General features: G+C 46.0%; 1 protein-coding gene across 1 annotated transcript in view; it reads right to left on the reverse strand.

The window, feature by feature from the left end:
* OGDHL (oxoglutarate dehydrogenase L) overlaps window positions 1-12,371 on the reverse strand; it is a 153,467-nt gene that overhangs the window by 117,266 nt on the left and 23,830 nt on the right. The window contains exon 2 of the mRNA XM_054984041.1: window positions 5,940-6,131. Coding sequence (XP_054840016.1) covers window positions 5,940-6,131 — 192 coding nt within the window. The remainder of the gene's footprint in view (window positions 1-5,939; window positions 6,132-12,371) is intronic.

Raw genomic sequence — 12,371 nt, forward strand, 5'->3', positions numbered from 1 at the left:
ACATGTAAAGAATCCAGTAAAGAAAACATATCACAAATAAAAGCCGCTAGGATCAAAATGACAAGTTCACAGTTCTTATGGTAATGTAGTTTAACAGGCACAGTAAACCATCAAGGTAAGAAGACTCCAGTCAATGAATAAGTCCATTCAATCAAGAAAATATTGTCTGTCTTTTCCAGGTGGTGTAAAAGAAGTCAGGACAATCAGGGCCGGCAGAGGTATCTGATGTTTTGTAGAAAACCTCTTTGGGGCGGATGTACATTTCACCTGCATTATGATGTAATAAATATTATGAATAAATACAATAAATACTTAGTAAAAACTACAAAAATACTCTAATTCCACTGAAGAGTTATTAAAAGCTTACCTAGCGTTTTAAAGTGCAATTTACATAGCCATAAGGAAACAATCAAAGAATCAGCAGCAACACTTAACAGTCAATGGGCAGCGGCTCTGCAGTTTGTAACCCACAACGCTGACAGTTAAAGACGCTGGCCAATACACATGCAACCCAGGTCTTGAAGAGGCATTACACAAAATCAATACTAAACTAAAGAATAAAGCCAATTTATAGAAAGCAACTTCCTGACCCGCCTGGCCGATAACTTCCTTTTTCAAATGGTGGAGGAAGTTATAAGTGGCTCGGCCATACTAGACTTAATATTAGCCAACAGGGAAGAATTGGTAGATGGGGTGAAGGTGGTGGGGACCTTAGGGGGAAGCGACCATGTCCTCCTTGAATTCCAGTTGCTGTGGGTGGGGGGCAAGGAAGTTCATTGCCAGAGTCATAGGTTAGATTTTCATAGGGCCGACTTCAATGAACTCAGAGGCTTGATGAGAGTCATTCCGTGGGGGAGTGTGCTGGAAGGGAAAGGAGCGAGTGAAGGGTGGGCCCTTCTCAAACAGGAGCTTTTGCAAGCTCAAGCCTTCACTATTCCAGCAAGATGGGAACGTGGTAAGGGCTCCAAGAAACCGACGTGGATGAACAGAGAGCTCCAGAATAAGCTAAGGGAGAAAAAGGAAATGTTCAGGAAATGGAGAGAAGGACAGACTTCTAAAAAGGAATATACGAGGGTTACTGGGTACTGCAGATCAGCCATCAGAGAGGCCAAAGCTCAGTATGAGCTGGGTCTGGCCAGGGGAGCTCGCTACAATAAGAAAAACTTCTACAGATATGTGAGAAGCACACACAAGGTAAAAGAGGCAATTGGACCGCTGTTGGGAGTGGAAGAAAAAACTCTGGCCGTTTCCTCATGTCTCCCCCTCCCGGAAAATAGCGCAAAACTTACGGAACGACGTGCCTTCATGGTGCGATTTTCCATCATGACTTTGTTTTGTGGCATGTTTTCTGACGTCATCGCGCCACAAAGCAAAGTCATGTTGGGAAATCGCGCCATGAAGGCGCGTCGTTCCGTACGTTTTGCGCTATTTTTGGGGATGGGGAGAAGACAAGTGGAAATGGTCATTGATGGAGGACAGAGAAAAAGCAGACAGGCTTAATGAATGTTTTGCCTCTGTTTTCTCCCTGAAGAACTTGAACCCATCTAGAGATGGTAGTAGACACAAAAGGACACCTAGGTGGGATAGTTGACATTGACAGAGAGGTTGTGGAGAGGCACCTGGCTGCACTGGATGAATACAAATCCCCTGGGCCGGATGGTGTGCACCCAAGAGAGCTCAAAGAACTTTCTAGAGAACTAGCAGAGCCTCTGTCCATCATCTTCAAGGCCTCCTGGAGGACTGGGAATGTGCCACAAGATTGGAGAAGAGTGAATGTTATTCCAATCTTTAAGAAAGGGAAGAAGGATGACCCGGGAAACTACAGGCTGGTCAGTCTGACTTCTGTTGCTGGGAAGATATTAGAGCAAATGTTAAAGGGATCAATGTGTAAGCATCTGAAGGACCACTTAGTGATCTGGGGAAGTCAACATGCTTTTGTTCCCAACAGATCTTGTCAGACCAACCTGGTTTCCTTCTTTGATTGAGTGATGAGCTTACTGGATCATAGGAACTCTGTCGACGCAATTTACCTGGATTTCAGTAAAACTTTTGATAAGGTTCCCCATCACATTCTAATGGGTAAACTGGAAGATTGAGGACTGGACTATAGGATGGTTAGATGGATAGGGAACTGGTTAGAGGACCGCATCCAAAGAGTGGTGGTCAATGGTGTTTCATCAGATTGGAGGGAGGTGTCCAGGGGGGTGCCACAGGGCTTGGTTTTGGGCCTGGTACTTTTCAATATTTTTATCAGTGATCTGGATGAAGGAGTGGAAGGGCAGATCATTAAATTTGCTGATGATTGGGAGGAGTGGCAAACACTCAAGAAGATAGCGTTTATATTCAACAAGATCTGAATACTCTGGAGAAGTGGGCGGTTGTGAACAGGATGTAATTCAACAGAGGTAAGTGCACAGTATTACATTTGGGCCACAAAAATGTGAAGCACAAATCCAGGATGGGGGATACACTTCTGGGAAGTAGTGTATGCGAAAGAGATCTTGGAGTAAGAGTGGACTGTAAACTAAATATGAGCAGTCAGTGTGATGCGGTGGCAAAAAAGGCAAACTCAGTCTTGGGTTGTATCAAAACGGTCATTGCATCGAAATCGCAGGAGGTCATAATCCCTCTCTATACTGCCTTGGTCAGGCCACACCTGGAGTATTGTGTGCAGTTCTGGAGGCCACACTTCAAAAAGGATGTGGACAAAATTGAGAGGATGCAGAGGAGAGCGACGAGGATGATCAGGGGCCTGGGGACTGAGCCCTACGAGGAAAGGCTGAGGGCCTTGGGAATGTTTAGTTTGGAGAAGAGGAGGTTGAGGGGGGACATGATTGCTATCTTTAAATATTTGATATTCGCTTCCCTTCCTTCCTTGGGCAATCTCAGTGTTATTGGCTGATAACTTTCCTGACAATCAAACCTCTGCTATAGTGGCTTCCTTTTTAGCCACGGTGATAAAGAAACAAAATCTTCATGAGCTTAGATAGTTTAAAGTGATAATGACGAGTTATGTCTGTGTGAATTGGGTATGTTCAAGTGTACAGTTCATATTTTGTTGGTGTTTGTATGGCTTATGGCTTCGGCCGGAAAAGCAATAAACATATTATTATATTATATTTGAAAGGCTGTCATTTGGAGGAGGGCAAGGAGCTGTTCCAGTTGGCAGCAGAGGGTAGGACCCGAAGCAATGGGCTTAAATTACATGCACAAAGGTACCAGCTGGATATTAGGAAAAACTTTTTCACAGTCAGAGTAGTTCAAAAGTGGAATCAGCTGCCTAGGGAGGTGGTGAGCTCCCCCTCACTGGCAGTTTTCAAGAACAGGCTGGGTGAATATTTGTCAGAGATGCTTTAGGCTGATCCTGCACTGGGCAGGGGGTTGGACTAGATGGTCTGTATGGCCCCTTCTAACTCTGTGATTCTATGTGCCAACAATGTCCATCTGCTCTGTACATTGTACAAACCAGCCAACCCCTGTGCAAAAGAATAAATGGACACAAATCTGACATTAAAAATGGCAACATCCAGAAACCAGTGGGAGAACACTTCAGTCTATCAGGACATTCCATCAAGGACAAGGAGCTGTTCCAGTTGGTAGCAGAGGATAGGACTCGAAAAAATGGGCTTAAATTACATGCAGAAAGGTACTGGCTGGATATTAGGAAAAACTTTTTCACAGTCAGAGTAGTTCAAAGGTGGAATCAGCTGCCTAGGGAGCTCCCCTTCACTGGCAGTTTTCAAGAAGAGGCTGGATGAATATTTGTCAGAGATGCTTTAGGCTCATCCTGCATTGGGCAGGGGGTTGGACTAGAAGGTCTGTATGGCCCCTTCCAACTCTGTGATTCTGTGAAAGCACGACAGATTTAATTCATTATTTGTGATACGTTTGCTTTACTGGATTCTTTACATGTATTTACAGGTTGGTGATTGTATGGTATTTAACTTTGCTCTCCTTTGAATTTTGAATGAAATTTGTTTTCACTTCCTATATAATTGTTAATTAATTTTTTTGTCCTTCACATGCGTTTCACACTGCTTATATAATTGATCTTCTCTGTAAGGGATCCTCTCTGTTGTTATATTTTAGGAATCAGGAGTGGAGCAGGCAGCAATGCCCACCCACCTTCACCCAGATGGAATCAAGCGCAGAGCAGGAGTCAATGTCCAATCCCTCTTCACCCGGCCAGGATCAGGAGCAGAGCAGGAGGCAATGTCCACTCTCCGCTTTCACCCAACTGGGATCAGGCACGGAGCAGGAGGCAATGCCTGCCCCTCTTCTCCCACCCAGGATCAGGAGTGTAGCAGGTGACAATTCTTGCCTCCCTTCACTGGGCCAGAATCAGGCACGGAGCAAGAGACAATGCCCATCTGCCCACCCTCTCCTTTCTAGAGCTCATTGTATTTTTTCCCACAACAGGCTTTGTTACTAGTTAAAGATATTTGTAGAATGCAGGATGAAAGAACTGGAAAAGGTATCAAATCTTTCCGGAGTCCATTGAGGCCCCTTATCAGTTGTCCTCCAATGAGAAGATCAGATACGGTTGTGAGGTCTGAACTGGGCATGCTCGTCTTGTCATTCCTTCATCATCCTGGCCCTTCATCCCGTAAGAGTTCCCCCAGGACACAAAATTGGGAGCACTGGGAGGTTACGTCACCTGAGCCCAGATGCTCCCTGAGGAGACTGCTCTTGGCTCTCTCTCTCTCTCTCTCTCTCTCTCTCTCTCGCTGACAGAAGTCTTTCCCTGCTCCTCCTCTCCAGCCTGGGTGAAGAGTTACATCATCGGTGGATTCCTGTACTAGCAATCTTTGTGGTCTTCGGGACCTCTGGACTTAAGAGCTAAAGCTCCCTTTTGGACACTGAAACTTGCTGAAGGTAACATCTGGACATGTTCAGGGACTTCTGGAGAATATAGCCTAGCTTAAATAGTCTCTTGTTTTGTGCTTCTCCACATACTTCAAGGTTTATTTTGCTTGCCTTTGCAGTTTTGTTTAACAAATTCCTTTTCTTAATTTGGTGTGGAGTTATTGAGAGTTGTGGCTCCAATCCAAATCCAGTTCTTTAGCCATTTTGCCACATGCAACCCAGTTAGTTTGTTTTTGCACTCAGCCTACGAGAGCCTGCCTCGCAGGGCTGACTTCCTGTTTAAAACCTGGGAACTTGCCTCTCGGTTCCACAGCCGAAGGTTTAGTTAAGAGCGGCTGGTGGTGGCTTTCTACCTTGGCAGTGGGGCTTCACTTGCCAGTCCTTTGGAACTTTGCCTTTTGACACCAACAGCTGACTGGCAGCCCCCTGGGGACTCAAGCAGGCTTGGCGGAAACCGCTGCAAATGTGTAGCAGACAATAGACACGTCTACATCACAGAGAAACTAAGAACTGTGCAGGGGAGGGACTAAGGAAGAGCTTTTTGAAGGAAACCATGAGAAATTGGTATAAAAATAATGTAGATTTGAAGTGTTACTTTACATGTAACAACTGCTGTGGTTTTATATCTTGTTACACAATAAAAGAAATTCACCACCAACTTGATATTTGGAGTTTTAAAATGTGTGGTTACTATTTACTTTTACATGAGTAAAATTTAAAGAAATTGCCTTTATCAAATCTTTTTTTTACTTTTAATGCCTTTATCAAATCCTGAAATAATGCAATGAACAAATAATTAATTAAAAACTAAGATATGGCAAACCCAACAAGACGAGAAATGCTTTCCTATATCATTCTTAGAATCAATGGCTTTCAAAACTACCCGATAAGCCACATAATTCCACTTACAGCATTTTGGCTAGTCATTCACCATCTTGATTTCTTTAACTGCACCAATATATTAAAGTATTATCCAAAAATCTTCCAAAAATGTTTTCTATGATGTATTTTCTATTCACAAAATGTCCTAATAACACAGGGGAAACGACAGTAATTTACTGCAGTGCACTTACCTGATATGCTCTGATCAACGACTGCACAGCCAAGTGGTCTTCAACCAGTTTTTCAGCTTTACCTGGAGACTTTGTCAGCCCGTGACTTTGGATAAGCGATCTTTTACCACCCGAAAGGTCTGGTAACGGAGTCTGAAAGGCTTGCTTGGGAACAGCACTAGCAGCAGCATTTTGAAAAAATAAATCCCAAGACTAGACAAGATGGCAGAAAGAAGAAAACAAAGCAGGGAGAAGAGGGGGAGGGAAAGCTCTTTCAGACGAATAACGGTATTTTCTTAATTAAAAAACCAAACATGATGGATAAATCCATTCCCTTCATCCCCTCACCTCCCCCACCTTACTCCTGTAACTGAACATTCCGTCCCCATCCCCTCTTGAGTGCTGGATCTTACCACTGAACCGGCTATAAGACAGTACAGATACGATCCTCTTCTAAACACAAAGATCTTGAAGGACATCATACTCCTCACTTTCAACTGAGTTCATCTAACTCTTTCAGGCTCAGTTAAGAGTCTGCAGATTAGACTGGATCCAGTGCTACTGCTAGAAAAGCAAGTTAAGGCAGCTGCAAAAAATTCTTTCCACAAACTCATTTCCGCCTGGAAGATGGCCCCCTACCTCAGCACAGCCAATCTGACCACCTGGATCCATGCCATGGTAACTTCAAGACTTGACTATTATAATTAACTTGGAGACTCCTTTTGGTGCATCTCAGTTATTATTGGGAGTTAGGAGGAATATGAATATTACTCCCAATCTGCAGTCATTCCATTGGCTACCTATCAGTTGCTGGGCTCAATTCAAGGTACTGGCTATCACTTGCACTGGCTAGCACTATCTGTATTGCTTTTAACTGAGTTAATTGTTGTGAAACGCTTCGAGATCTTAATTGAAGGGAAGTTCGAGCTTCGAGCTCTTAATTGAAGGGAAGTAGTATATAAATCAAATAAATAAATAAATACCCAAATTCCCTCCACTCTCTTATACAAGTTTGGCATCATGTGACTGACGGTAACCATAAGTAACACGATCTCAAGAATATCTGGTACAAGAAACTCATATCAGAAAAAAGGATATCAAGTATTTGGATTATAAAATTGGGGGCGGGGAATCTGTCTCTTTGGATAACAAAAAGAAAAAAAGGGGGGTATTATATCTAAACCCAGCATTGAACCAAAACTTGTAATATCTGACAATCATTGTAGATTTGTGGGGGTGGAGATAACACTAAATGGGAGCAAAATTCTGGTGGTGGGAATTTATGCATCAAATGAAGGGGAAGTTCTATAAATATCTTTGGGAAAAATTGGCAGATCTGTCCTATGAAAACTGTTGTTTGATGGGTGATTGGAATGGTGTAGATTCTCCACACCTCAGATTCTCTGAGAAAAACATTAAAAATACTCAAGGTAAATTACCAATGTTTGCTTTGACATGATTGATTATATGGGTTTGGTGGAGGTTTGGAGACAAAAAAATGGGGACTCGGGAGAATATACACTCTACTCTGAGAGACATAAACCTTTGTCTAGATGTGGTCCGGGCATTGAAAAACTTGGTGACCTCAATTGCTAAAGTGGAGATATAGTCAAAGTCTTTTTCAGACCACAATCCTGTAAACACAAGTTATAGAACTAAATCTAATACATTTCGGTGGCAATTAAATGAATCTTTACTACATAAAGAGGTAATTGTAGAGGATTGTAAAAAAAAGAGGCTGAAATAGTTTTTTTGGAATTAAAGTTGAACAAGGATACAGATTTGAGAATGCTTTGGGACACAAGTAAAGCAATTATTAGAGGTCACTTTATACGTCATAATTTGGAACTGAGTGGGAAAAAAGCAGGAAAAAATACAAGGTATTTTACAAGAAATTAAAAAAGGGGGAAGGATTAAAAGTGTGCTAGGGAATGTCAAGGTCTTACAAGAGATAAAATGCTTGCAACAACAGCTATCAATATTTACAAGGAATCTAGAGAAAAAATGGAATTATGCTAAGAAGAGAAATTTTGAATTTGCTAATAAACCAAGAAGGTGGTTAGCGTACAGGCTGAGAAAAGAGAGAGAGAAAAAGATTTTAAAATTGCAAGATGGGAATACTACGCTAATAGAAAATGGGACCATCCAAAAGACCTTTTTAAAGTATTCAAATTTGTACAGAAAACAGGATATTTCTTCAAAGAAACTGAATGATTACTGAACAAAACAGAATCTACCCAAAATTACAGAAGAACAAGAGGTGATGAATGGCCCAATTACAATTCAAATACATGAACAGAAAACAAAAATGCTAACAAAAATATAGATACTAAAACCCAGGAAGAATTGATGAAAATAACAAGTTTTAAGGTTGGAAAAAGGTAAAATATTTAGGTATCATGCTGATGGAGATGAATTGTATGCTATTTCAAAATAACTATGTTAAGACATGGAAAGAAATCTAAAAAGATATATTAAGATGGGATAAAGTACAGTTGCCACCCTAGTTGGAATGAAGAGACAGACACCAAGTTTGGATATAAGGGCCACTTTATTAACTTCATACAACTAGAACAAGCCAGAACACTGGCAAGAGCCTAAAGCGGTACAGGTCAAGCCACGGGGTCCACCCTGAACTGCTGCCTTGACATGTCTGGGCGAGCCCCGAAGCCCCAGGTGCAACCCATCCATGGATGGTGTGGACCTGGCCGGCCAGGCAATTTGGTCACCCCCCTTTCAAGCTCCTGAACACCTCAGACGTACAGCAGTGAGGGAAGGACTTGCACGCAGGGGTTCCTGAAGGCAGCCTGCCCCTGCAGCTGGCAGCCATCAAAACAGTACCAGCCCTTCAGGCAGGCCCCTCTTCCCACCAATAGGGAAGCGCCAAGGGTGCTCACCGACCCACACCCTATCTCAAACTCAAACCTGCCAACACCAGGGCCAAGCCTCTGCTTAGGCCCTAGCAAGCCCACTGGTAGGCTAAGGCTAACCGGAGCCCTTGCCACAAACCCTCCATAAAAAATTTTATTGCCTGCTGAGGAAGATGTCTTTGCCCTTAGTGGCCAGGTGAACCCCCATTACCTCAGCAGAGGTTGGCAAATTCAGCCTAGTATGTGGAGGTGTGGCAAATAAAGGCCCATGCCATTCCCGAAAGCTTTCTCTACGGCTCCAATAGCCTTTCGTCTAGCCCTCTCAAGGGCTAACGAGTCCCAAGCTTCCCGCCGCACTGACACGGAAGCATTATGGACCAATCATCAACACACCAGCCACTACTTGCCTACGCATTGCTAGTCTGTGTGAACCTGTAACAAAAGGGCCATGCCCTGTAGATAAGGTCATGCTGAGAAAACCAAGGTCATTACCACACGGTGAATGACCAGAATGTGAGGCGGAGGACTGCACCTCCCCTCAAACCATCAGGCCACTACTTACCTGGGCGCTGCAAGCCTGTGTGAGCCTGTAAGGAAAGGGCCATGCCCTGTGAGAAAAGGTCAACACCACACGGTGAATGACCAGAACGTGAGGCGGAGGACTGCACCTCCCCTCAAACCATCAGGCCACTACTTACCTGGGCGCTGCAAGGCCTGTAAGGAAAGGGCCATGCCCTGTGAGACAAGGTCAATACCACGTGGTGAATGACCAGGATATGAGGCGGAGGTCCACACCTCCCCTCAAACCAACAGACCACTACTTGCCTGGGCATGCACGCCTGTGTGAGCCTGTAAGAAAAGGGCCATGCCCTGTGAGCCAAGGTCATACCACCCAAGTGAATGACCCGAACATGAAAAGGAGGCTGCTCCTCCCCTACAGTGCATGAGGCCACCATGCTTATGTGTGCAAATCTGCCTGAGCCTATACCGGAATGGCCATACCCCACAGCCAAGGTCATTACACCCCAAGTGAATGACCAATATGTGAGGTGGAGGACTGCTCCTCCCCTTGAGTGCACTGGGCCACCTTGCCTATGCATGCACATCTGTGGGGCCTGTAAAACAGGGTTAACATACCTGTAACTTATGTTCATCGAGTTCTTCTGTGCTGACACACATGGGGACTGCGCAGGCGCAGGCCAGCCGCCGGAGAATTTTCTAGAGCTTCCATGGCTCCGAAGGGGCCGTTTGTCGCGCGCCTCAGCGACCGTTTTCCCGCCCAAACGGTCACGTGATCCTCCAGCGACCAACGGCCCCTTCCCTCAGTTCTCCCTTGCCGCCGCTTGACCAACACACTTCAGCCATAACACCTTAAAAACACCAATTTCCGTTACAGCCATCACATTATTGTGCATTGGAGTTCACAGCGGGGTAGGAGGGAGGGTTGTGTGTCAGCACAGAAGAACTCGATGAACATAAGTTACAGGTATGTTAACCCTGTTTTCATCTTCGTTCTTCTGTGCCTCCACACATGGGAGTGTACCAAGCTTCACACAATAAGGAAGGCGGGGGTGAAGTCCAACACAATTTTATTGAACAAACAAGAACAACAATAAATAGACATGCATATATACGTCTATGTAAAAATACTGTGTAAGGACACATAAATACTCAATATTTACATATATACACACCCCCAGGTACATATATACACTTTCACTCAAGGGTACCCAACAGGTACGCCAAGAAAGTCATTCCAAAACTCCCTCAGGAAAAAAGGGAGTGTAAGACAGCCTTGGCCACAGATACATCCTGCTCCGCATTGACATCAACGGCGTAATGCCTGACAAAGGTGTCTGCAGAGGACCATGTGGCTGCTTTACAAATGTTAACCAGGGGCACCCCCCTGAGGAGTGCCGAAGAGGATGCTTGGGACCGCGTGGAGTGGGCTCTGACATGAAGCGGGCAAGCCACCCCTGCCAGGGAATAGGCCTTGCTAATGGCCGTCACAATCCACCTAGACAGGGTCTGTGAGGAAGCCCTGTTACCCTTGTCCTTGGCCCCAAAACATACAAACAGGTGAGGACTGGAGCGGAATCCCTTCGTCCTATCCAGGTAATAGGCTAGGGCCCTCTTCAAGTCTAGGGAATGGAGGGCCTTTTCCCCCTTAGAGGAAGGCTGAGGAAAGAATGCAGGCAGTGAGATATCCTGCGAGAGGTGGAAGGCGGACACCACCTTGGGCAGGAACCCGAGGCAGGGACGCAGGACCACTTTGTTGGGATGAAACACAAGAAAGGGAGGGTCAGACCGCAGTGCAGACAGCTCACTGACCCTTCTGGCCGATGTGACGGCCACCAAGAATGCTACCTTGTAGGATAGCATATCCAAGGGGCATGTAGCCATAGGTTCAAATGGAGGCAACATGAGACGTGAGAGCACCAAGGACAGCGACCACTGAGGCACTGGCGCCGACACAGGTGGGTAAAGATTGTACATGCCCTTAAGGAACTTGCGGGAATGTGGGTGAGAAAACACCGTAGCACCCTCAACTCGGGCGTGAGCAGCTGATATCGCTGCCAAGTGTACCTTGAGGGAGGACACCTTCAAGCCCAGGCCACGCAAGTGGCACAAATACTCGAACACAACCCCCAAGGGACTGGTGTCAGGCACCACTCCTCTGGCAAGTGCCCAGAGCTCAAACCTGCGCCACTTGGCCGCATAAGCGCGCCTAGTGGATGGCCGCCGGGCATTCAGGAGGACCCGCTGTACCTCGTCAGTAAAGCCTATCGGGGAGGAACGATCCGCCAAGCCGTTAGGTGCAGCTTCCTGGGATCGTGGTGGACTAGGCTCCCGTTTAGGAGAAGGTCTTGCCGAGGGGGCAGACTCACATATGTCCGTTGGGACATCCGCAGGAGCTTCGGGAACCAAACCTGCCGTGGCCAGAAGGGGGCCACCAGGATGCAGTCCGTCCCGTCCTCCTCTATCTTGCACAGGACCCTGGGAATCAAGGGGAACGGAGGAAACATGTAGTGCAAGCCCTGCGTCCACGTAAACTGGAAGGCATCCCCAATAGAGAGGGGGTCGCTCCCTGCCCTGGAACAGAACGTGTGGGCCTTGGTGGTCGCCGCAGTGGCGAACACGTCTATCACTGGATGACCCCACATCTGGAAGATCGGCCCAACGCACTCTACGTTCAGTTCCCACTCGTGGTCCAGCAAAGGGACCCTGCTGAGGGCATCTGCCCGCGCATTGTCTGACCCAGCCACGTGTATAGCACGGAGCGACACGCCGTTCTTGATAGCCCACTGCCAAGTGAGTGTGGCTTCCCGGCACAGGGCCATGGACACTGTGCCCCCCTGCTGATTCACGTAGTACATGGCAGTCGTGTTGTCCGTCTGCACCAAGACCTGACGATTTCTCAGCAGTGCTGTAAGAGACACAAGTGCGAAACGAATGGCCCTTAGTTCAAGCACATTGATATGGAGGGTCTTTTCCCTGTCAGACCAGACATCTTGCACAGACACATCACCACAGTAAGCCCCCCATCCCAACAGAGAGGCATCAGTGGTAACCGTGATGTCAT

This window comes from Eublepharis macularius, chromosome 6, assembly GCF_028583425.1.
Source record: "Eublepharis macularius isolate TG4126 chromosome 6, MPM_Emac_v1.0, whole genome shotgun sequence".
Classification (NCBI taxonomy): domain Eukaryota; kingdom Metazoa; phylum Chordata; class Lepidosauria; order Squamata; family Eublepharidae; genus Eublepharis; species Eublepharis macularius.